At 40.8% G+C, this 25,665-nt stretch overlaps 1 protein-coding gene across 1 annotated transcript in view; it reads left to right on the top strand.

The window, feature by feature from the left end:
• The window catches only part of LOC308051405 (E3 ubiquitin-protein ligase UHRF2-like), a gene marked incomplete at both ends in the record, with an annotated part of 100,304 nt that overhangs the window by 14,299 nt on the left and 60,340 nt on the right, over positions 1 to 25,665 (top strand). Inside the window, one exon of the mRNA XM_080361836.1 lies at positions 7,604 to 7,869. Coding sequence (XP_080217962.1) covers positions 7,604 to 7,869 — 266 coding nt within the window. The remainder of the gene's footprint in view (positions 1 to 7,603; positions 7,870 to 25,665) is intronic.

Genomic DNA, 25,665 nt, shown 5'->3' with positions numbered 1-25,665 from the left:
CACCAGTGCAGAGTAGAGTGGGCCAATCACCTCCCTCGACCGGCTGGCAATGCTGTGCTTGATGCACCCCACCCCAGGACACGGTTGACCCTCTTGGCTGCCAGGGCACACTGTTGGCTCATGTTCAACTGGCCGTCAACCAGAGCCCCCAGATCTCTCTCCGCAGAACTGCTCTCCAGCCTCTCGTTCCCCAGTCTGTATGTACAGCCAGGGTTGCCTTTTCTGCAGAGCTGCTTCCTAGGCAGTCATCCTCCAGCCCGTACTGTTGCACGGGGCTATTCCAGCCCAGGTGCAGGACTTGGCATTTGTTTTTGTTGAACTTCATGAGGTTCCCGTCAGCCCATTTCTTCAGCCTGTCCAGATCCCTCTGAAAGTCCAGCACATTGACTGCTCCCCCTCCAATTTGGTATAATCTGCAAACTTGCCAAGAGTGCACTTTGTCCCCTCATCCAGGTTGTTAATGAAGACATTAAACAGTATTGGTTCCAGTCTCCTGAGGGACCGCAGTAGTTACTGGACCCCAGCTAGACTTTGCACCACTGATCACAACTCTTTGAGCCCAGTGGTCCTGCCAATTTTCCACCCGCCCATATCATGCCAATTTGGTGATAAGGAGACTATGAGAGAGTGTTTCAAAAGCCTTTCTTCAGTCAAGGTATACAACATCCACTCCCCTCTCCTTGTCAACAGAACCAGTCACCACATCATAGAAAGAAATGAGGTTGGTAAGGCATGATTCGCTCTTGGTAAAGCCATTTTGGCTGCTTGCAATCATCTTCTTGTCCATCATGTGTTTAGAAATGGCTTCTAAGTGGATTTGCTCCATAACCTTTCCAGGGACTGAGGTGAGTCTGTCTGGCCTGTAGTTCCTTGGATCCTCCTTCCTGCCCTTCTTGAAGATGGGTGTGACATCTGCCTTTTTCCAGTCATGAGGAACCTCCTCCAATTGCCATGACCTTTCAAAGATGATAGAGAGAAGCCTCACAGTGTCATTGGCCAGCTCCTTCAGCACCCTCAGATGCATGCCATCTGATCCCATGGGCTTGTGTATGTCCAAGTGGGTTAAGTGATTCCTAACTCTTTCTTCCTCTACTGTGGCTACTGCTTTACTCTCCTAGACTCTGCTAGGATGCTCAGGGACCTGGGAGGCCCAAGGGCAGACCTTACCAGTGAAAACTGAGGCAAAAAAGGCATCGAGTACCTCAGCCTTTTCCCTGTCACTTGACACAAGGTCCCCTGCCCCATTGAACAATGAGCTCATGCTCTCCTTAGTCTTCATTTTGCTACTGATGTACTTAGACAAACCTTTCTTGTTGCCCCTCACCTCCCTTGCTAGGTTCAACTCCAGCTGAGCTTTGGCTTTCCTGACTGCATTTCTACTTGTGCACGCAGTGTCTTGATATGCCTCCCAAGTAGCATGTCCCTGCTTCTACCTCCTGTGTACTTCCTTTTTGTGTCTGAGTGCAGTCAGGAGCTCCCTGTTCATCCATGCTGGCCTTCTGGCACACTTGCTCAACTTCCTGCACATTGCAAATGGATGGTTCTCTGACAAACTCTGAGGAGTTTGTCCTTGAAGATCAACCTTCTCTCCCGGGCGTCCTCACCCTCCAGGGCAATTTCCCATGGGATCCTGCCAAGCTGGTCTCTGAACAGGCCAAAATCTGCTCTTCTGAAGTCCAGGGTTGTAATTCTGCTATTTGTCTTGATCATGCCTCTCGGGATCTTAAACTCCACAGTTTCATGGTCGCTGCAGCCAAGGCTGCCCTCGACCTTCACACCATCAACCAGTTGTTTGTGAGTAGCAGGTCCAACAGTGCATTTTCCCTAGTCGGTTCGCTGATCACCTGCATCAAGAAATAGTCTTCTGTACGCTTCAGAAGTCTCCTGGATTGCTTGCGCCCTGCTGTATTGTCCTTCCAGCAGATACTGGGGTGGTTAAAATCCTGCACGAGTACCAGGGCCTGTAACTGTGAAGCTTTCTCCGGCTGCCTAAGGAAGGCTTCATCTACCTCTTCTTCTTGATCAGGAGGTCTGTAGCAGACACCTGGCACAGCATCACCTGTGATTGTCTGTCTTCTAATCCTTACCCACAAGCTTTCAACTGCTTTGTCACCTGTCCTAAGGTAAAGCTCCATGCGTTCAAGCCGCTCCTTTGTGTAGAGCTCAACCCTTCCTCCTCGCCTGCCCACCCTATCTTTCCTGAAGAGCCTGTATCCCTCCATTGGAGCACTCCAATCAGGAGAGCTATCCTACCACGTCTCCTTAATCCCAATGAGGTCATAGCTCTGCAACTGTGTACGGACTTCTAATTCCTCCTGCTTGTTCCCCATGCTACACGCATTTCTGTTCAAGCATTTGAGATGGGCTCCAAGTCGTGCTGCTTTTACAGGGAAAGCGTGAGAGCCTCCCCTGTCATGCTGTCCCCCAGATACATTTGTTCTGCCCCTTGTGCCTTCACTTCTCTTCAGGTTATGGTAGCCCTCTCCTGGCATACCTAATTTAAAGCCCGCCTCACTCGGTTAGCAAGCCTGTTTGCAAAAACACTCTTGCCCCACTTTGTCAGATATATCCCATCCTTGCTCAGTAGCCCTCGCTCCTCAAAGAGGGTCCCATGGCCATAGGAGACAAAGTCCTGCCTGTGACAGCAGCCATACAGCCAGGTCTTGACCCACTGGATGAGTCCACTTCTACCTGAGCCTTTCCTCCTCACTGGCAGCATTGAGGAGAATACCACCTGGGTCCACATGCCCTTCACCCTCACCCCCAGAAGTTCTGTAGTCACTTGTGAAATACTCCAGGTTACCCCTGGCAGTAACATTGGTGGCCACATGGAAGTGCAAGAAGGGGTAATAGGCTGAGGGCCAGACAAGCCTTGGTAGTGCCTTTGCAACATCCCAGATCCTGGCCCCTGGCAAGCAAAAAACCTCCCAAGACATCAGTTTGGGTCAGCAGATAGGTGCCTCTGTCCCCCACGGTAGGGGGTCTCCAATGACTGTCACTTTCCTTTTTCCCTTTGCGCAGGCACAAGGTTTGGGCTCAGCTGGCTCTGATGCATACCCTGAAGGGTCTTGTTTGTCCTCACCAGTGCCCAGGGCACTATGCCCAGGGCACTATACCCAGGGCAGTTGTAGGTCTGCAGGTGGAGCAGGAGCCTTTCTTCCATTTGCCAGAAGTCACAAGCTTTCAGCCTTCTCCATCTTGACAGCCACCCTCAGCTATCTGTTTGACCATGGTCTCTAGCTGTCCCTCCTTCCTTGCTGTGTGTGGCTCAGGCTGTTGTCTCTGCAGAGTTTCTGCAAAGACCCTGTCAATCTCCTCATTGTCCTCCCCGATGATTTGCAGCCTGCTCACCTCTTCCTGCATCTCCTTCACCTGGTGACTCAGCATTTCGACCAGAGTGCATCTCTCACAGGAGATGCCACCGCTGCCCCCAGTCCCACAGAGAGGCCCCAGGCACTCTCTGCAGCCTGAGACCCAGGACGTGTCATCCTCCCACCCCACCCCAACTCTGTTTGGATCAAGGCCTCCAGTGTGCCAAGGGCATTATCACCAGTCAGTGCTGGGGAGCATGTCCTGCTTCACATTGAGACCATCGCCGCACAATCTCCAAGCAGCCCCATGCAGTCCTCAGCATAAGTGCCTGTCCCCTCTGCACCACAGCCGTGTTAATAACTGCTGCGACAACTGCCATGTCACCACCTGCTGCTCTCTGTGAGCCAGATCCTCCCTAATCAGGAGTCAGCCTTTCTGTGTGCAAATTGCTGTGCAAACTGAGAGCAGCCCCTGCAGCATCCCAGGTGCCCTGCACCACAAACCGCCCCTGCCAGTGGTTGCACCTCTGCAGCGCTCTGGGCTGCTGCACTCCCTAAGGAGCAACTAAATAACAAAATCATTGCGTGCTTTGTAGAGGCTAGGAATTTCTATGTGTTTGGAAGACGTCATCTTTTTCTTGCACTTGTAGATGCTCAGTATACTGACAGATGAACCAGCTATGACTGTTTTTGAAATTACTGGAGTTAGAAGAGCTAGCAAAGTTACTCTTGCTTTAGTACATATTCTAATATCCCTTTAGAGAGTAATTTTTGACTTATACGAAATACAGCTTGACTAATTATTTACCTGTCGACTTCATAAATGTAAATTATGAACTGACAACAAATGTTCTTAAAAATATTATTTAAGATTATTTACCAAGGGTTTAGCTTTTAGTTTAATATGTTGCCTAGGCACCCTCATTTTGGGGGAGTCATCTTTGAGCAAAGTTTTTCTCAATCTGCTATATAAACTGTTGTTGGATTGAATGTCCTATCAAGCTGATCGGAGGACTTGCTGTTCACCCATTCCCCAAAGCTTAGTTTCAGAGACAAATTGCAGTACCTAGTTTGACAAAAAATGCCAGTTTTTTTAGGTTGGATACTTAATTTGTCTGAGGGGTTATTTGTGACTCATTTCAGTAATGCTTTCATGATTTCTGGTGAAGTAGGAGGTGACTACTGGAAAGAAGAACTTTTTTGTAAGTAATACTGCGTTCAGTAAGGATTTAAAGTGTCTATTTTATTAATTTCCTCTGAACGTGCACAGATTGTTCTTGTTTGTTCATATATAGACATGGGGCTATATCCTGAATTTTCCCTAGCTGACATTGCTTTAGTACAACTTGGAAAGTTGGAACAGACGAGAAGGTGTTATCTTAATTGCAGAGGGAAGGGTATGCTGGAGAAAGTGGTACTATGTTGTGCATATAGCTACATCCTTGCAGTAGCTGGCTATGAGAATGTAGCCTTACTGGTTATGAGCCTCTTGTCATTTTAACTTTAGTATAGTGTGTACTTCAAGAAACCACATCTTCTTGTAGCTTTTCTTTCCTTCTGTAACAAAGTAGAGCACCTCAGGTACTGATTGTCTTCCAACTCAGGTTATTCTTTTAAACCTTAACGAAGCAATAGCGCTGGGTAGGGATATACAAATAAGTTACTGTTAAATCAGGTAGCATAAGAACTCGAGTGTGTCAGTTATTTTTTGGTAATTCCTTTTTTTTTTTTTGGTCCCCAAAGATGATAGTCACTATTGCAGATTAATTGACTTGCTCTAAGTTTGCACATTTGCTGATATTCTAGGAACTTGGGTTTTTGTTCATACCAGAAACAGATATTTTTGCCCCGAGTATCGTTACTGCCAAATACCACACAGTTCTTTATACTTTTTAAATTGTTAGAGAAGCTTGCTTGCAGCAGTCTCCTCTCTGGTGTTCTAGTTGCAGACTTAAATGTGGCATTACCAGCCATAGAATAGTCTATAGCCATAGAATACTCCTGTAAAGAAGACTGGTTTTAAAAAAATTACTTGTGCAGAGAATAGAACACTAATTCATTGTAAAATAGTATTTTAAAATAACTCTGTGACAATTGGCTTAAGAATCTGCTAATCGCTAAGTTAGTGTTATTTAAAGGGGGATGTGCCACGTAAAGGAATGGTTGATTTTGTGTATGATGGTGGGTGCATGGGTTTCCCCATCCTTCTGCATTACCCACCAAGTACACCTGGGTCCCTGAGCAAAGGCAATCCCACAATGCCTTTCCCTGCCACTTCCCTATGTGCACCTTATCTCCTCCCACAATATGTAGAGGCTGTGTTTGACCAGGACCAGGTCAGTTATCTGATCCTCTGGTGTTAACCTGCCAAGTGGCTTCTGCTAATTTTACATCCCAGTGCTTCTATTCCCCAGCACCCAATGCTCTCAGCATAGCCTTTAACAGTCATTCAGTCTTTCTGGAGGTTTGTGGGTGACAGGAGGTGTGATACACTCACTCAGTGCCATGTTTCCTGGCCCAGGAGTCTATGAGGTTGTTTCGGAAATTAGTCCCATTGTCTGACTCGATTCTTTCTGGGGTGTCCTGTTGCCACAGAACTGGCCTGTCAAGGCCCGGGATGGTGTTTCGAGCGGTGACATATTTTACAGGGTATGTTTCTAGCCACCCAGTAGTTGCTTCCATGCAGTGCTTGCCTTGGCAATTTTGTGGCAATATGGTCAATCTACCAGACCTCGCCATATCGATATCTGTATATTCATATATGTATATATAAATAAAAAAGGAAAGGGGTGGTTGGATTTTTTTTTTCCCCCCCCAAGGAAGTGTGTGAAAAGCAAGAAGAAATAGGCTCAATATGATATATACTTTATGTATTATATTCTTACCTGCCACGCTAATCATAGTGTGGTAAAACAAGTTTATTCATGCCCTGGGGTTGGCTGCTATGTTAGTGTGTTATCATCTTTCGGGCTCATTTTTTTCTGAGTTTTTTTGTTTACTTGTCGTTTGCTTGTGGTTTAGGGGTTTTTTTTGTTTGTTTTTGTGTGTGTGTGTGTGTGTGTGTGTGTGTGTGTTTTACTTTTTTAAGAGACATTTAGATGATCTTTAGAAGGTAAATTTCCTTCTTTATGTTACAAAGAAATAGAAAAAAAGGGTGTTTTACAAATAAAGTACAAATAAAAATACATCTGTGAAACATTCCTGTTAAAATATTATTTCCAAAACAAATGTGAAAAGTAGTTCCCCCAATTTGATTTTACAGTAATTGAACCTATTCTGAGCATTTTTAGAATTTACTTTAAATTTTTCATCTTAAAGTCCTCTTCCATATGCCTTATCTTCTTCACTTGGTATGGCTCCATAGCAGTTCTATTGCAATAATGTTTTCTTATATTTGGTGTGCAGTGTACGAAGGCATTCCTTAAGTGTTTGGGTTTTTTTTTTTTTTTTTTTATACTATTTTAATCCAGTTAATATTTCAAATAAAATAGCTGTTTATACACTACCCTTTTTAAAACAATGACTGTGTAACTGAAGCGATGTATACTTCAGTGGTTTAACTCAAATCACAGGAAAAAACTTGTATTATTGAAGTAATATACATTTAATTAGTTGAAGGCCTGAGAAAATGTGTTAGGATTATGAATGAATGAAACATGCTCTACAACAGAGTAGCTTCATAGCTTACTACCAGCACTATTGTGAGCACAGAAAGGAGAAGAGTCATGAGAGACTTGTGTTTCTTACAGCTGAAAGATTTATGGAAGTACCAGTCTTGATTGGTTATGATAGCAGCCTTGTTAGACTTGGAGAGCCCATCTTCCTCCCCCCTCCTTTCTCAAACATTGAAGGATTCAGCAGCAGTGTAGGTCAAAAAGAATCAGGGTTAATTAATAACTCCAATTTGGAAGTCCAAGAAAGTCTGGTTGTAGGATAATATTTTAAGTACACATGCTTATTTTAGTCATAAGGAACAATTCCATGAAGCAAGAAAAAGTTCAGTGGAAAGAGATTAAGCTGATTTGTATGTTAAAAAAAAAATAGTAAATCAGCCTCAACTTTAAAAAAATATATTTTTTACAAATTGTGTTCATAACATCTTATTAAGAGTAGAAGAATAAAATACTTCAAGCACAACACTTGAATGACTGAACGTTGCTCTAATTTATCCAAAGCCAAACCAGTAGTATAGAATTTTTTTCACTGACAGTTAAGTAGTTTAGTCAGTTTTCCTTTCTGTTCTTAACTAGGATTATAGAAAATAAGTATTCATTATCAAATTTTCCTTTTAGATAAATGAATTGGTGGATGCCCGTGATGTCAGCATTGGAGCCTGGTTTGAAGCTCATATAGAAAATGTTACTCGAGCAACAAAAGGACATAAAAATGGTAAAGCTCAAGTAAAGAGTGACAATTCGTATAAAAGGACTAATGGAAACTTAAGTCAAGATTATTCTAGAGAGAAGAATGCAAATTATTTGGACAGTACACCATCCACGTCTTATTCAGACTGCATGGACACTGATGAAGAAGCTATTTATCATATCAAGTATGATGAGTAAGTGCTTCTGATATTATTTTGAGGACATTGTATGTTTTGATTTGGTGTGTATAAACAAAGAATTTTGTTGAAGAAACTTGGAATCAAAGAGAGCAAGTTCAACATTGCAACCAAGGAAAGAAATGTTAAAAAGCCATAATGCCTTTCATTCAGATATAATGAATATCCTCAGAGTAATGAGTTGCTGGTGGTTTGTTTCGGTTTGGTTTCTGTGTTGAGTTGTTTTTTTTTTTTTTCCTTTTATTCACAAATTCCCATGAAATATTAACTTTATCTTGACTTTACAAAACTCAGAATCCCTATCTCTAAGGAAAGGAACCTATGCATTGGATTTTTCTGTACTTGTTTTTCTATGTAAAATATAAGTTAATATTTTCTTTAGAAACTACTCTGCTCATATTCAGTTCCTTCCATTGAAGTCTAAGCAAGTGTTTTATGTAAGAAAAATATGGTGCTTGAATTGTTTACATTTTGTTTTAAAAGTAATATTTATGCATGAAATGACAGGTCTGCATTTCACATAGAGGTTTCTTATAGAGAATCTGGTGACTGGGAACATGAAATCAGTTCCGAGCTGGAGCGAGGGCACAGAGAGATTTTTTTATTTTTATTTTTTAAATCTTCAGTACAAGCAAATTTCAGAATCTACGGCAGATGTGCTAGAGTAGAGGCTTTGAACCATAAGCTCAGTGGGATTTGCAGGGATTTTTCAACATCAGCTTTTGCACTGATGCAGTCACGTAAATTGGATCCTAGTTTTTTAATGATGCCTTAATTTGCTGAAGCAGCTAACTAAGCTTCTAAACCAATGGCATCAATGAGAATTTTTTATTACAGACAACAACAAAAATATCGCACTTTGTCATGTGAGATTAAAGGTAAAGGAACATATGCTTACTTTACGCAGAAGCATATTCAGTATTAGTCTTGTTGAAGATACATTCAATTCAAGTTTTCAAAATATTTTCCTAAGTATCAATTATCAAGTTTTTTTGGTTTTTTTTTTTTGCTAGGGAAAAAAACAAGAATGTTGAAGACTTAAGCGGAGCATCTTTTAGCTGCTCTTGGCAACGCTAGATACAACTTTTCTTTATATACTTACCTTGGAGGATAATATAGCTTTTGTCTGAACATGGAGTTCAAATGCAGTTTTATATCTGCAACCATCAATTTTTTATCTGCAGATACGTTTGTCCACACACACACGCAAATAGATAACTACAGTGTTGAAAGCAAAAGTTTACTTCAAAAATTCCTTAAAATACTTATGCATCCCATCCGGACCCATGGATTTATGGATGTCCAGATTGCCTAATTGCTCCTTAACCCAGTCCTCATCAACCGAGGCAAACTCCTCCATTGTCCTGACTTCCTCTGGGGCCTCAGGGGTATGGGGCTCCTCAGGACAGGCTCTGGCAGAGTAAACAGAGACAAAGAAGGCATTCAGTAACTCTGCCTTCTCTGTATCTTCTGTCACCAGGACATCCACCTCGTTCATCAGTGGGCCTACATTGCCTCTGCTGTTAGTTCTATCTGCCACGTATTTGAAAAAGCTCTTTCTGTTGTCCTTGACCCCTCTCGCCAGGTTTAATTCTGAGGAGGCCTTAGCTTTCCTAGTTGCCTCCCTACACCCTCTGACAACAGCCTTATATTCTTCCCAAGTGGCCAGCCCCTCCTTCCATGATCTATGAACTCTCCTCTTCCACTTGAGCTTACCCAGCAACTCTCTGTTTAACCATGCAGGTCTCCTGGCTCCCTTCCTGGACTTCCTACGTGTCAGGATGCTCTGATCTTGTGCCTGGTAGAAGCAGTCCCTGAACAGTAACCAACTATCTTGGGCCCCTTTACCTTCAAGCAGCCTTGCCCATGGGATTTCCCCTAGCAATTGCTTGAGAAGGCCAAAGTTTGCCCTGCTGAAGTCCAGGGTTGCAATTCTGCTTGCTATCCTGTTCCTGCCACACAAGATCCTGAACTCCACCATTTCATGGTCGCTGCAACCAAGGCAGCCCTCAACCTTTATCGCTTCAACCAGACCCTCCTTGTTAGTGAGGATGAGGTCCAGCAGTGCACCTCTTCTAATCGGCTCCTCCACCCTTTGCATCAGAAAGTTATCGTCAAGGCACTGGAGGAACCTCCTAGACTGTGGCTGGCCGGCCGCGTAGTCCTTCCAGCAAACATCAGGGAAGTTAAAATCCCCCAGGGCAACCAGGGCCTGTGACTGTGAGGCTGCTCTCATCTGTCTGTAGAAGGCCTCGTCAAGTTCCTCACCCTGATCTGGTGGCCTGTAATAGACACCCGCAACAGTATCTCCCCTGCCAGCCTGCCCCTTGATTTTCACCCATAGTCTCTCAACTCGTCCCTCATTCATGCCTGGATAATACTCAATACATTGTAGTTGCCCTCTCACATAAAGAGCAACTCCACCACCATGCCTGGCTGGCCTGTCTTTCCTGAAAAGGACATAGCCGTCCATGACCACATTCCAGTCATGTGTGCTGTCCCACCATGTCTCCGTAATTGCCACCAGGTCATAGTCTCCTGCCCGAACACTGTTTTCTAACACCTCCTGCTTATTCCCCATGCTGCACGCATTGGTGTACAGGCATTTCAGAGACTGAACTGAGCACACTGATTTTACCCTAGGAGTATAGGAGGCCTCCCAGCCTTCATCAACTCTAGAGTGCTGCCCCACTGATGCAAGCCCAGCTACCACCCCACCCCCCTTCGAATCTAGTTTAAAGCTCTCCAAATGAGCCTTGCTAATTCCTGTCCCAGCATCCTTTTGCCCCTGTGAGATAAACCTTTCCCACGTATCACTGTTTGGACTGGTGTCTTGTAAAACCAGACTTTATCAAGGAACCCAAAGCCCTGCCTGTAGCACCAGTCTTGTAGCCAATTTTTTATGGACTGAATTTTTCTATTCCATCCCATGTCATCACCCAAAACTGGAAGGAGGGAAGAGAAAAATCACTTGAGCCCCAGACTCTTTTACCATCCGTCCCAAGGCCTTGAAATCTTTCTTCATTCCCGTCAGACTGCGAGATGCAGCTTCCTCCCCACCTGTCTGGAAGATCAGCAGTGGGTAGTAGTCTGTTGGGTGCACCAGGTTGGGGAGCATCCTGGTGATGTCCCTGATCTGGACTCCAGGTAGACTGCACACTTCCCTACGGTGAGGGTCAACTCTGCAGATTGGGCCCTCTGTTCGTATAAGTAACGTTTAAATATAGGATGAAATTTGACATGGTGTAAGCAGTACTACCTAAATTTAATCTATTTTCTCTATGCTTATTTTGGTTTGTTATTTAGGACAAGTGAAAGGGATGGAAAGAAATTGTCTAGATGGTAGAGGTCATAAGATGGAAAATATACTCTTTTTTTGTGGAATTACAGCATTAGATATATCTGAAGTCAGAAGTTTACTATAAAACTACAATTTATTCCTTTCATGATGTAATTAAGAACAGCATTATAGTGCTTAATGTACTTAGACCTAATTCCAAAAGTGTGAGTTAGACTCAATCTCTAATAAAGTATCTGGATGTTCAATCTGTGATGTTGGGTATGGACAAATATGAATGTTAGCTGCGTCTCTCCTGTGTGTCATTGTATGTAAATATTGGTGTGCCTTAGTCTATCAAAAAGATTCCTTAGAGCAGGCTAAAGGTGAGTGGTAACAACTGTAAAAGCCTCTGCACCTGGTAGACTTTTAATAATGAGACTTCTTGCAGGTTGGGCAGAAATTATGAGACCTAGAAGGGGAAGATATATTCAGCTGACACAGTTTTTGCCCTCAAATCCATAAAGTTAGAGCACCCTATTACTAAAAGGTGTAAACAGTGCAGTTTTTGCAGTACATGAGAACATTCTTGTTTTTTATCCTTGAACCAGCTTCTAGGTAACAGAGCTAATGATTTAGACTAAAACCAGATTAATGTCTTCATTATTCAGGTAGACTGAACGCCTTTTAAACACCTTCAGGTATGGTGACTCCACCACTTCCCTGGGCAGCCTGTTCCACTGCCTGACAACCCTTTCCATGAAGAATTTTTTCCTGATATACAATCTAAACCTCCCCTGGCGCAACTGAGGCCATTTCCTCTTGTCCTGTCAGTTGCTACTTGGGACAAGAGACCAACTCCTTTCAGGTAGTTGTAGACAGGAATAAGGTCTCCCCTCAGCCTCCTTTTCTCAAGGCTAAACAGCCCCAACTCCCTCAACCGCTCCTCATAATACTTGTGCTTCAAGCCCCTCACCAGCTTCGTCACCTTCCTCTGCACTCTCTAGTACCTCAATGTCCTTCTTATGATAAAGGGCACAAAACTGAACACAGTATGCAAGGTGCAGCCTCACCAGTGCCAAGTACAGTGGCACAATCACTTCTCTAGTCCTGCTGGCCACACTATTCCTGATGCGAGCCAGGATGCTTTTGGCCTTTTTGGCCACCTGGGCACACTGCTGGCTCATATTCAGACAGCTGTCAGTCAACACCCCCAGATCCCTTTCTGCCAGGCAGCTTTCCAGCCACTTTTCCCCATTGCTGTAGCACTGCCTGGGGTTGTTATGACCCAAGTGCAGGACCTAGCACTTGGCCTTGTTAAACCTCATACAATTGGCCTCAGCCCAATGATCCAGCCAGTCCAGATCCCTCTTTATGGCTTTCCTACCCTCCAGCAGTCTCTCAGAGGACCCTTCTATTGTGGGGTTACTGAGGATCGAAGAACAACAGGTGCTGATCACTACCACAACAGTGCACCAGTGGCAATATTGCACCAACCAAGACACTCTGATTCCCATCCGTAAGCTGATTCATCAACTGGAGAGCCAAGGAGTGATCAGCAAGACTCCCTCACCCTTGAATAGTCCAGTATGGCCAGTGCAGAAGTCCAATGGAGAGTGGAGACTAATAGTAGACTATTGGGGCCTGAATGAAGTCATGCCGCTGCTGGGTGCTGCCGTACCAGACGTGCTAGAACTGCAATACAAACTGGAGTCAAAGGCAGCCAAGTGGTATGTCACAAATGATATAGCTAATATGTTTTTCTCCATTCCTTTGGCAGCAGAGTGTAGGCCACAGTTTGCTTTCACCTGGAGGGGCATCCAGTATACTTGGAATAGACTGCACCGGGGTGGAAACACAGCCCTACCATTTGCTGTAGACTGATCCAGACTGCACTGTGACAGGGTGAAGCTCTGGAACACCTGCAACACATTGATGACACCATCATATGGGCAAGATAACAGAAGTTGTTTTTGAGAAAGGGAAGAAAATAGTCCAAATTCTTTCAAAAGCTGGTTTTGCCATAAAACAAAGTAAGGTCAAGGGACAGAGATACAGTTTTTTACTAATGAAACAGCAAGATGGATGTTTTCAGATCCCAATGGATGTGATCAACAAAATAGCAGCTATGTCTCCACCAACTAGTGAAAAAGAAACACAAGCTTTCTTAGGCATTGTGGGTTTTTGGAGAATGCATATTCTAAATTACAGTCTGATTGTAAGCCCTCTCTATCAAGTAATCCAGAAGAAGAATTATTTTGAGTGGGGCCCTGAGCTGCTGCAAGCCTTTGAACAAATTAAACAGGAGATAGTTCATACAGTAGCCCTTGGACCAGTCTGGGCAGGACAAGATGTTAAAAATGTGCTCTACACCACAACTGGGAAGAATAGCCCTTCCCAGAATCTCTGGCAGAAAACTCCAGGGAGACTCAAGGTTGTTCCTTAGGGTATTAGAGTCAAGGATACAGATGATTCAAGGCCTGTTATAGTCCAACTGAGAATGAGATATTGGCAGCACATGAAGGGGTTCGAGCTGCTTCAAAAGTGATGAGTACTGAAGCACATCTCCTCTTGGCACCCCGACTGCCAGTGCTGGGCTGGATGTTCAAAGGGAAGGTCCCCTCTACACATCATGCAACTGATGCTATGTGGAGTAAGTGGGTGAAGTGATCACACAGTGGGCTCAAATAGGAAGCTCCAGTCACCCAGGAACCTTGGAAGTGATCATGGACTGGCCAGAAGCCAAAGATTTAGGAATATTGTCAGAGGAGGAGGTGATGCATGCTGAAGAGGCCCCACTGCATAATAAACTACCAGAAAATGTGAAGCAGTATGCCCTGTTCACTGATGGATCCTGTGGTACTGTAGGAAAACATCGGAAGTGAAAAGCTGCTGCGTGGAGTCTCACATGACGAGTCACAGAAGGCACTGAAGGACAAGGTGAATCGAGTCATTTTGCAGAGGTGAAAGCCATCCAGCTGGCTTTAGGCATTGCTGAACGAGAAAAATGTCCAGTACTTTATCTCTATACTGCCTCATGGATGGTAGCAAATGCCATGTGGGGATGGTTGCAGCAATGGAAGCAGACCAATTGGCAGCTCAGAGGTAAACCTGTCTGGGCTGCTGTAGTATGCCAAGATATTGCTGTTTGGATAGACAACCTGACTGTAAAAGTATGTCATGTAGATGCTCACGTACCCAAGAGTTGGACCACTGAAGAACATCAAAACAACCAGCAGGTGGGTGGATCAGGCTGCTAAAACAGAAGTGGCTCAGGTGGATCTGGACTGGCCACATAAGGGTGAATGATTTATAATCTGGTGGGCCCATTAGACCTCAGCCCATCAAGGAAGAGATGCAACATATAGACAGGCTCATGATCGAGGGGTGGACTTGACCATGGACATTATTGCACAGGTTATCCATGAATGTGAGACATGCCCTGTGATCAAACAAGCCAAGTGGTTAAAACCTCTCTGGTATGGAGGACAATGGCTGAAATATAAATATGGGGAGGACTGGCAGATCAATTATATTACATTCCCACAAACCTGCCATGGCAAGCACTATGTGCTTACAATGGTGGAAGCAACCACTTGATGGCTGGAAACATATGCCATGCCCCATGCCACCACCTGGAATACTATCCTGGGCTTTGAGAAGCAATTCTTATGGTGACATGGCACCCCAGAACGAATTGAGTCAGACAGTAGGACTCATTTCCGAAACAACCTCATAGACGCCTGGGCCAAAGAGTATGGCATTGAGTGGGTATATCCTATCCCCTATCATGCACCAGCCTCCGGGAAAATCAAATGGTATAATGCACTATTAAAGATTACACTGAGAGCAATGGGTGGTGGAACCTTCAGAAATTGGGATTCACACTTAGCAAATGTCATCTGGTGAGTTAACACTTCCTCGTACTGTAGAAGGGGTTAAAATCCCTGTGGTGTGGATGAAGAATATTTTAGGGAAGACAGTCTGGGTTACTCCTGCCTTGGGCAAAGGCAAACCCATCTGTGGTATTGCTTTTGCTCAAGGGCCTGGTTGCACTTAGTGGTTAATGTGGAAGGATAGAGTGTACCTCAAGGGGATTTGATTTTGTCTGAGAATAGCCAGTGTTTTGAACCGTATGGTGTCATCTGTACTGTATGTAATCACTATTATAGTTGCTAGACACCATATCAACAGTATTACAGTAAGAATCACCCTGATCAATGAAAAATGAACTTTGATGAAACCAAGCAAAGGACTGGTGATAGAACCAGAATTAGCTTCAGCATGCAAACATCCAACACCACACACCACATCTCCTGCCCTGAAGGAATGCTATGACAGACAAAGCCCAAAGTAATGGACTAAATGACCTCAATAGACATTTTAGAGAGATAGCCTATAGACTAAGGAGATGATGCCTCATGAGCTGACCGAAAATAAAAAAAAAATGTTGTTTTGAAGTGTCATCTTCTCTTACTCTACATAAAAACAATAAATGTTGTCGCAGCTGAAAGAACAAGGAAAACAATTTTGGAGTGAACATTTCTGTATGAAAACCATCAAGAAAGACTATGACAGTGAATCTGACAAACTAAACTATGATGATAAGATACAGGATATAATTATAACAACAACTAAGTAATGTGCTGACTAGAGCACTTCCAGACAGCTGAAGGAACATTTTTCTTACTTCAGTGAATAAATGGACCTGGAATCAGAGGACAAGGAAGAACTGGAATGATTGTTTGATAGTTTGAGTTGGAAGAAGAAAGCTAGAGCAGTGGTGTCCAAATTTTTTTGTTTGCGCACCCCATCAGTAAAAAACTTTTGAGCATGCACCCTCAGTATATGCAAATCTATTTATAAATTACATACATGGTACATTTATTTATAAATTAAATAAATGTACTGCTCTACTAATATATTATGTACATTATAAAACATACACAAAACCATAAAATAAAAAGGACAAGATGAAATAAACACTATTTTAAATTTATTTTCTTTTATTATTTTATTTTATTTTATTTTTTAACAGGACAAAATACATTTTTTTCCTGCACCCTAATGGATTGCCTTGCATACCCCCTGGGGTGCATGCACCCCACTTTGGCATCCACTGAGCTAGAGAACCAAGACATCTTTGACAATAATGGACAAATGAGTAGTATGAGTCAAAGTTTAAAGTAGCTTCTCTTTTCCCCATATCACATTTTCTTCAACCATCCTATGCAGTTTGCAACTTGATCTTCTGGTTCTCTGGAACTACTGCAATATTTAATTATATCATTCACTTGGATAAACAGAACTATTTTATGGTGCTCTCAAGTAGCTCTAGACTGTCAGAAATGCTATAAATTAAGAACAGTTTTTTCTTACTTTTAAAAGGAGAAGTGATATATATTGAGGCCTACCAGATAATATGTGGCTCCTGTTACTACTATTACTTTAGGACAAAGGTAAAAGGATACAATAAAAAAGTTTAAGATAGATGAGAAAAATGAAATATATAGCCATTTTTATTACTGATAGCAATCAGTTTGCAAGAATTTCCTCATGTCCTCTAACAGAGGAACTGCAAAGCAAACTCAGTGAGAGGAAGGGGAAGGACAGAGCCAGAAAACATCATTTTCCCATTTCTGTTTTAAACTGGTTTATTAACTCAAATTGCACTGATTTTATTTGCACTGTTGTTTGGATAGAGATGAGCTTATTCACCCCTACCACCACTGTAAAATGTAGTTACATAGGTTCTTCCATATTCCCTTCTTTTGTAGGAAAAAAACTTATCTAATGTTTGTAGTAAAAATTTAGGTTTTGATGGAAGTTAAAGTAACATGTTAATGACCAGTTCTGTTTTGTATAAAAGCATCTAAAAATTGTTCTAGAGCTCTCAGTTTCAGCACATTCTCTGACCCTGCTCCATAAACTCATGGAGCATTTCAGATCAATTCATTCTCTTTGAATTCTAGCTATTGTTATTAAAATACCAGTCTACTGTTTTTCTTAGCATACAAATAAACTAAGTGAGCTGTATGTATTTAGATGGCTATTTTTTAAATGTAGAGTAGGACCGGGGGGGGGGGGTAAATACAGAGGAGCAATAAAGAAATCAGTTGAGTGATAAGCAATAAGAAAACTGTAGTGCATTGTGCTTCACAGAACAAAGTCAGGACAGCTTAAAAAAAAAAATCAGAAAAACAGCAGAAGAAAATTAAGTAAACAGTGTGGTGAGGAAGTTGAACTTTTTGGGGAAAAAAGTAGATGAAGACAAAGGAATACAGTTACATAGTCAGTAGCAAATTAACAATTAAATCTTTGAGGTTAAAATGTAAGTTAAAGTTGTTGTGTTACACTTAATTATGATGGTTTGTAAAAAATAATCTTGAAAGAAATGAAAATAGGATCAAGAATTGCATAAAAACTGTATGGGTGCAGATTTATACAAAGATAGCAATTATGTGAGAGGTTTGAGAACAGGTTACAAATAAGGAGACAAAGAAATAAGACATGACAGTAGTAACTGAAAATGAGTAGAAACTGAAAATTTATTTTACAAACCCAAATACCTGAAATCAAGTGCTTCCCATTGAAGCATATTCTTTACACAAGTTTATCAATTTCAGGAAGTTTATCTTGTACTTTTACCATTAATTGAGATGAATAACTGGGGTAACTCAGGTGACTCAGAATTATACCTGGATGAATCATAAGAAACATCAGGGCTCAGAAAATTTTGCTTTCTGCATACTGTCAAAGTTGATTGGCCATTGGACATTTCTTTAATAGTACACTGCAAATAAAATCTTGTGTATTAATGACACCTATAGACAATGACACAAATATTACCCTTAGTTAATAAATGAAAACTAAACTGCAATAAATTTTCTTCTTTTAAAATTCTGTAATATCTGTCAGTAATGCCACAGATCAACCTCTCAGTGATCCCATTAAAAAACAATCTGTTTTATAATTCCTGTTTTTTAACTTTCACATATTTTTAAACTTAGAATACAACTTTAAACTGCTTTTTAGAGAACTGCCCTTTGCGGGGGGACATGGTGTATTTACTGTTCAGACGGACATAAGTGGTCAAGTAATAATCTAAAATCAAATATATCTGGGTTTTTTTCATAGTTCCAGCAAGTTTGACACTTTCTCGCTCTACACAGATAATGATTATTCATCCTTATATAATGCCAGGGTTAAAGATAGCAGTATTGACTCTTTCAGTCTTTTGCATCTGTTAAGAACTCAAATGAGATGTCAGTTATGACAGTAAGTTTTGTGATTTGGATACCTTCCTAGGAACTTATCTCAGACTATGAACTCACCCCATATAGATCATCTAAAATATCAGCTATTTACCTGCTTATGAGATTATATTTATAGCACTAATGTGTTGATATATTGCACCAAAAATTTACTCTCAATATGCCATGCAATAAAGTTATAGTGTAGTAACAACTTTTCAGACCAAAAAATCTGTGTAATAACAATTCTTTTATTACACACAAAAGAAACCTCAATTAAATTAGTTCTGTGCTCTGATCCCTTATTTTTTTTAATGTTATTCAAATATTTAACTAACAGTCTTAATCATACAATAAGAAAAGCATACTTTTGAAATCTCCATCTCCAAATGTCAGTGGATAAGCTCCTGGCTTTTCAATCTTGTACATTTCCTCTATAAAAAGGATTCTACAGTCATTTATTGCATCTTCTGGGCCTCTGAAAAATAAATAAATAAAAAATAATGAAGTACATTGAACTCTGTTTCTCAGCCTTAGCCTCTATAATTGGCAAAGCCTAAACAAAGTAATATAGTTAACTGGCATCTGTTTTATCAATGATAAGATATATTTTATTGGTTTCACAAACAAAATTCAATGCAGTGCTCTAACATGTAGAAAAATCAAAACACAGTGTACAGTCTAGTTAGTGTCACAGATGAAGAACATCTCAACACAATGTTTCATTGTTCAGCTTGATTCTTCTAAGACTACTTCTAATATAATACACACCACAACAGCGATCTTATCTTAAACCAACACACAGTTATGCCTCATTCTCAGTTATTTAGATAACAGGAAACTTTGAATTGAAAGAATAGTGAAAGCATATATGTATACATGGATATTTGTGCGCGTGCGCGTGCGTTTGTGTGTGCATAATGCAAAATACAGAAATAGAAATATATCTTAAACCTTAGGTAGATCTATAAGGAAAAGTCAAAATAGACACAAATTCAACATGAAGGGATTGAGAACAGCCTTGTGGAGAAGGGCTTGGGGGTACTGGTGGATGAAAGATTGGACATGAGCCAGCAATGTGAGCTTGCAGCCCAGAAGGCCAATTGTATCCTGGGCTGCATCAAAAGGAGCGTGACCAGCAGGTCGAGGGAGGTGATTCTGCCCCTCCACTCTCATGAGGCCCCACCTGGAGTATTGCAACCAGCTCTGGAGCCCTCAGTACAGGAAAGACATGGACCTGTTGGAGAGGGTCCAGAAGAGGGCCACGAACATGATCAGAGGGAGGGAATACCTCTCCTATGAGGAAAGTCTGAGAGTTGGGGTTGTTCAGCCTGGAGAAGAGAAGGCTCTGGGGAAACCTTATTGCAGCCTTTCAGTACTTAAAAGGGGCCTATAAGAAGGATGGGGCCAGACTTTTTAGCAGGGCCTGTTACGACAGGGCAAGGGGTAATGGTTTTAAACTAAAGGAGGGGAGATTCAGGCTAGACATGAGGAAGATGTTTTTTACAGTGAGGGTGGTAAAATACTGGAACAGTTTGCCCAGAGAGGTGGTAGATGCCCCATCCCTGGAAACATTCAAGGCCAGGCTGGACGGGGCTCTGAGCAACCTGATCTAGCTGAAGATGTCCCTGCTCATTGCAGGGGGATTGGACTAGATGATAACCTTTAAAGGTCCATTCCAACCCAAACTATTCTATGGTTCTATAAATTGCTGGCTATTAGTAAGCACTATTTAAATTCTGAAGCATACTGTATTTAGTAAAATTTTGTTGACAATTTTGTATTGACAATTTTGTTGACAATTTTGTATTGACAATTTCAGCATAAATCGGGTATTGCAGCTACAAATGAGACTTTCCCTAGTAGCTAGTGAGATGGAAAGTTTGGCTGGAGAAGAAGAAAGAGGGGACGAGAAAAAGGTGTCTTTAGTAACAGGTTAGACAAACGTCTTTCAGAAATAACAACAGGTACAGTTTATCTTAAAGAATGGTCTAAGAGGAACTCATTCAGTCCCTTCCAACCTTGCTGTTTATGACTACTTAGATGCTGAATTTAGCTACTGTATCGCAACTAGGACCTTGGGTCAGGATAATCACTATGGTGAGTGGCTCTAAATCACATCAATCAAGGATTCCCTTTAAGAAGCTTTGTTACCTATAGGGAAATAAGCTACATGTGTGTGCAAGAAGTCTATAGACAGGTTTTTTTGACAAGTGAGCTTTAATAGAGCTGGTCAAGAAGTGTTTCAGCAAATTGCTACACCACATACCACTATGTTATGAGAGCTATTTTGAGAAATTAACCAGAAGTAGCATTCTGGATCTCAACAAAAACATGTCTTCAAAGCTCAAGCAGCAAGTACCAAAGGTGTTAGATGAAAAAAAGATATTATCTTGGATATGGAATTATACCACATGAATATATATAAACATCAGTAAGAGAATCTATAGAAAGTGAAATTCCAGGTCTAAATAAAAAAAAATAAAATATAGCATTAAGAATGCATTATGGTGCACCCAAACAACATGATAATAGCAACTATGAGATGCTGAAGGCCATCAGATATACTAAGAAGAAAGGAAACAACAGTACTAGATCAGGTACCAGACCCAATGTCAAGATAAATTTTTAGACACTGCCAATGTCCTGAGTGACTTGGTCCACTGTGCAAGACCTAGTTCATCGCATTATTCCATTGCTCTGTAATGATGTACTTAAATTCAGTATCTTTGCAAGAGCGAGAAAAACCAAGTTACGATCAATTTCAAAAAGGAAAATTAAATAGAAGTACAAAAGGTTCCTCAAAAAATAGTTAAGAGTAAAATCTGTACAGGAAGTGTGAAGACTACTTAAAGAACATGCTGGACACTGAGAACAAATGTACACTACCGATCAAAAATATCAAAAGTGAGTAAAAGGAATCCAAGCAAGGCTAAACAGCAGGGAAATGGAAAATACAAGGAGCAAGAAATCATCCTACAAAAAGTAAAAGTTGTGTCTAAATGAGGAAGATCGAAAGGCTCAAAATCCATCAGGTTAAATGTAAAAACACAATAAAATGACAGGGATCTACAAACTGCAAAAATGCTTGGAAAAGCACTGATTAAGAGCAGAAAGCCCAACACAATCTGTAGAACTAACAGATGATTAAAGTATAAAACTATGACATATTTCAAGATTCTTTCTACTACCTTCCATTATTGCTACTCTAATGAATTTCTCGAATTCATAAAATATTTGCTCAGAGAAAGATGCATAATGAATCTGTAGTGAACTGATTTTACCGTTAGTCTTGAATGAATCCAAAGATTTAAATAAGACAACTCATGGTACTGAGAGAAGCCCTTGCTAAATTCAAACCTTCAAACACCTTCAAACTGAGTGAAGAAAAAGTTCATCAACCTTGAAGTCCAGCAAACAAAAAAGCATTTGAACTTTTTTGGTATTGTGACTCTCATTGTCAGCCAGCTACCGAAGTCTGGATGAAATATGAGAGGATTGTCTCACAGTGACCCTCCATCAACAGGCACATATATGCTTCTTGAAAGTTCAGAGAGCAAAATAATAGTACCCTAATTATGAATAATTGCTTTTGCTGTGAAAGAAATACTTCCCAAAGAACAGAAGAATAGATGAATTTCAGAGATATTGTAAACTGAGTTCACCAGTTCTCTGGGGTATCAGAGAAACAGGAATGACCACTCTGAACTGAAAATAATGAAGTATGATCAGAGTCATGAGACTCCTACAGTCTTGGGCAGACTTGATCTGTGCTTTGCTGATATTTTTATTTAAGCTGCATTAAGTCTGGTTTGTATAGGCTTTAGAAACACTACAATGGCAACCTTTAATTGCAGTGCAGATACACAACAAATGAGAATTATTAATATTAGGTTGGTGCAAAAGTCATTGTGGTTTTGGACTGTGAATTTTAAATCATTATACCTAGGCTCAAACGCATCTTTATTAATCAAAATAGGAATCATTACAATCAACACATTTTTGCCGACGAGAAATAAGTTTATTTATTTCTGTAGCATAAAAATCTGTGCTTCGGGATTCGACGATCTCTTGAAAAGCATTTCCTGCATCCTGCTGGTTGTGGAAGCACTTTCCCTGAAAAACGTCAAGATGCTTGAAGAAGTGGTAGTCAGTTGGCAAGAGGTCAGGTGAATATGGCGAATGAGGCAAAACTTCGTAGCCCAATTCGTTCAACTTTTGAAGCGTCGGTTGTGTGACGTGTGGTCAGGTGTTGTCGTGGAGAAGAATTTGGTCCTTCCTGTTGACCGATGCCGGCTGCAGGCGTTGCAGTTTTCGGTTCATTTCATCGATTTGCTGAGCATACTTCTCGGATGTAATGGTTTTGTGGGGATTCAGAAAGCTGTAGCAGATCAGACCAGCAGCAGACCACCAAAAAGTGACCACGACCTTTTTTTGGTGCAAGTTTGGCTTTGGGAAGTGCTTTGGAGGTTCTTCTCAGTCCAACCACTGAGCTGGTCATCGCTGGTTGTCGTATAAAATCCACTTTTTGTTGCACATCACAATCCAAACGAGAAATGGTTCATTGTTGTTGCATAGAATAAGAGAAGACAACACTCCAAAACTATGGATTTTTTTGATTTTTGGTCAGCTCATGAGGCACCCACTTATCGAGCTTTATCACCTTTCCAATTTGCTTCAAATGCCAAATGACTGTAGAATGGCTGGTGCAAAAGGAATTGCAATTCTTATTCAACTTCAAAATGGCTTGTAAAGCAGCAGAGACAACTCGCAACATCAACTACACATTTGCCCCAGGAACTGCTAACTAATGTACAGTGCAGTGGTGGTTCAAGAAGTTGCGCAAAGGAGACGAGAGCCTTAAAGAAGTTGACCATGACCAATTGAGAGCAATCATCAAATCTGGTCCTCTTACAACTACACGAGAAGTTGCTGAAGAATTCAAGGTCGACCATTCTATGGTCATTCGGCATTTGAAGCAAATTGGAAAATCAAGTATTTCCCATTGAAGCATATTCTTTACACAAGTTTATCAATTTCAGGAAGTTTATCTTGTACTTTTACCATTAATTGAGATGAATAACTGGGGTAACTCGGGTGACTCAGAATTATACCTGGATGAATCACAAGAAACATCAGGGCTCAGAAAATTTTGCTTTCTGCATACTGTCATAGTTGATTGGCCACATATATAAGCTATTAACATATCATTGAAGTCTGAACGCTTAGTCAGGCAGAATACTCAGTGAAATAAATAAGATTCTACTTAGAAAATGGACTTCATTTGTTCAAATAAATTCACCGTCCTGGAATACAATCTTTCTCTATTGTAACTTTTTCAAATTTCTTCCAGAGGGTAGTGAAATAAGAATACTATGGGGAGTCGTACTTACCATCTTCAAAATTTAAACATAACTATCAGGTTACTTAGGTTTAAAATAAAAATTAAAAATTACCTATAAAATTTCTAACAGAAATGGAGTTTTTATTAGCTAATGTAGACACCACCTGAAATATCTAAATTTTTGCCAATATAAAGCATATTTTGGTTAACCCATTTGGGGGGGGGGGAACGGGACGGGACAAAAGAACCTTTGCCAAAAAAAACAAAACGACCAAACCGAAAACACCAAAAAACAACCAACACAACAAATGAAAAAATAAACAAAGAAAAAACAAATAAAAAAAAAAGACACCCCGAAGAGCAGTTTTAAAAACATTATCAATAACCAGAGGTTCATACCTGAGGTTCATATACATCAACCTCTGGACAGTTTTGTTTTGCAGAAGGTCGTGAAGTCCATTTCTGCAGTTCACCAAATGTCATACACATATTAAATGCATTACAATAAAGAGACAAGATATTGTTTATTACAGAGTTGCACAAGTCTGGATGCTGGAACAAAGCCAACATGCCAGAAAACAAAAGACACAGACATTATATAGAAAATCTTATCACTGCATTCACACCCTCAGGGCAGTCCTAAAGAGCCAATTGGTTACGCATTTGCATATTGATTACATAATCATTTTACCACTATGCATGCTCCCTGAGGAGGGGTCTCAGGCTGGGCCTGGTCTTCCCTCCTGGGGGTGTGATTTTTAGTATAGTAAGCAAAGTTCAGCTAAAGGATATTTTATCCAACAGTCTCGAGATATATGTTAAAGAAGAGTCAACTAATTGTGCAGGCTCCAGAATGTCTAAGCTGCAAGGACAAGAACTCTTGATAAGGAGTTCTCTTTGTTAAAAGAGCAAACTGACCAGAAACCGGTCCACAGATTCACATATCCTTGGGTTAGTAATTGCTGACAGGATTCATTCTTTCAAGTGGTAATGACTACACTACGATCTTGAGATGTCTGTATTGCTTTTTCTTTAAAAAAAAACCTTCTCCCTTGCTAAGTTTGTGGTTAATAATTCAAACTTCCTATTCAATGTCTTGTTTTATATTTGAGGATGTTTTTTCTTAAATGACAATTGTCTCCAAAATGAGTTCATATGCCTCCTCCACATTTTGAATCTCAGGAATCCATAATACACTGAAATATTTCATCTCAATCACTCCTTTTAACCTAAATTTAAAACCAATACTCAAAACAGATTTGCATATGCTTGCAAAAGCTACCGGTTCAATACCTTTCACATTTAAAAAATGCAACTATTTCAGATACGTGAGCAAAATATTAAATTGCGGCCATTCTCTCCCAATCAATCATGTCCTACATTAAAAATGTTCATTAAAAGTCAACATTCCTCCATTCTTACAATAAAAAGCATCCTAAAATCTGAATGGTTAACATAATTTTAAGGAAAATATTTTTAGAATTAGGATACCGTGTGTTCTGGTGAAATTCAGGAGGTGCCACCACTAAAGCAAACTTTTTCTTAGCTAAAAAGAAATGTTCACTTCAAGTTACACTGTAACATCAGTTTCACTCTTGGTAACACATGCATCCCAGTGTCAAGGAGACTGTAAAGACTGCATTATTTAAGATGGAGAAAACAAGCAATGTCACAGCCTATTCAAAGTTATAATGTGGATTTCTGCAAAAAAAAAAAAACAACTGAATTTCTGAAGAACAATACTCAAGTTCCTAAAATCAAACAGGTGTACTGAGTCTGGCTGGGATGGAGTTAATTTTCTTCATAGCAGCCCACATGGTGCTGTGCTTTGGATATGTGACTAAAACAGTGTTGAAAACACACCAGTGTTTTGGCTACTGCTGAGCAGTGCTCATACAATGTCAAAGCTTTCTCTTTTT

The sequence above is a fragment of the Nesoenas mayeri genome (assembly GCF_963082525.1).
Source record: "Nesoenas mayeri genome assembly, chromosome: W".
NCBI lineage: Eukaryota > Metazoa > Chordata > Aves > Columbiformes > Columbidae > Nesoenas > Nesoenas mayeri.
Note: the sequence above shows the minus strand (reverse complement) of the source record. Positions and strands in the feature narration are given on the sequence as shown.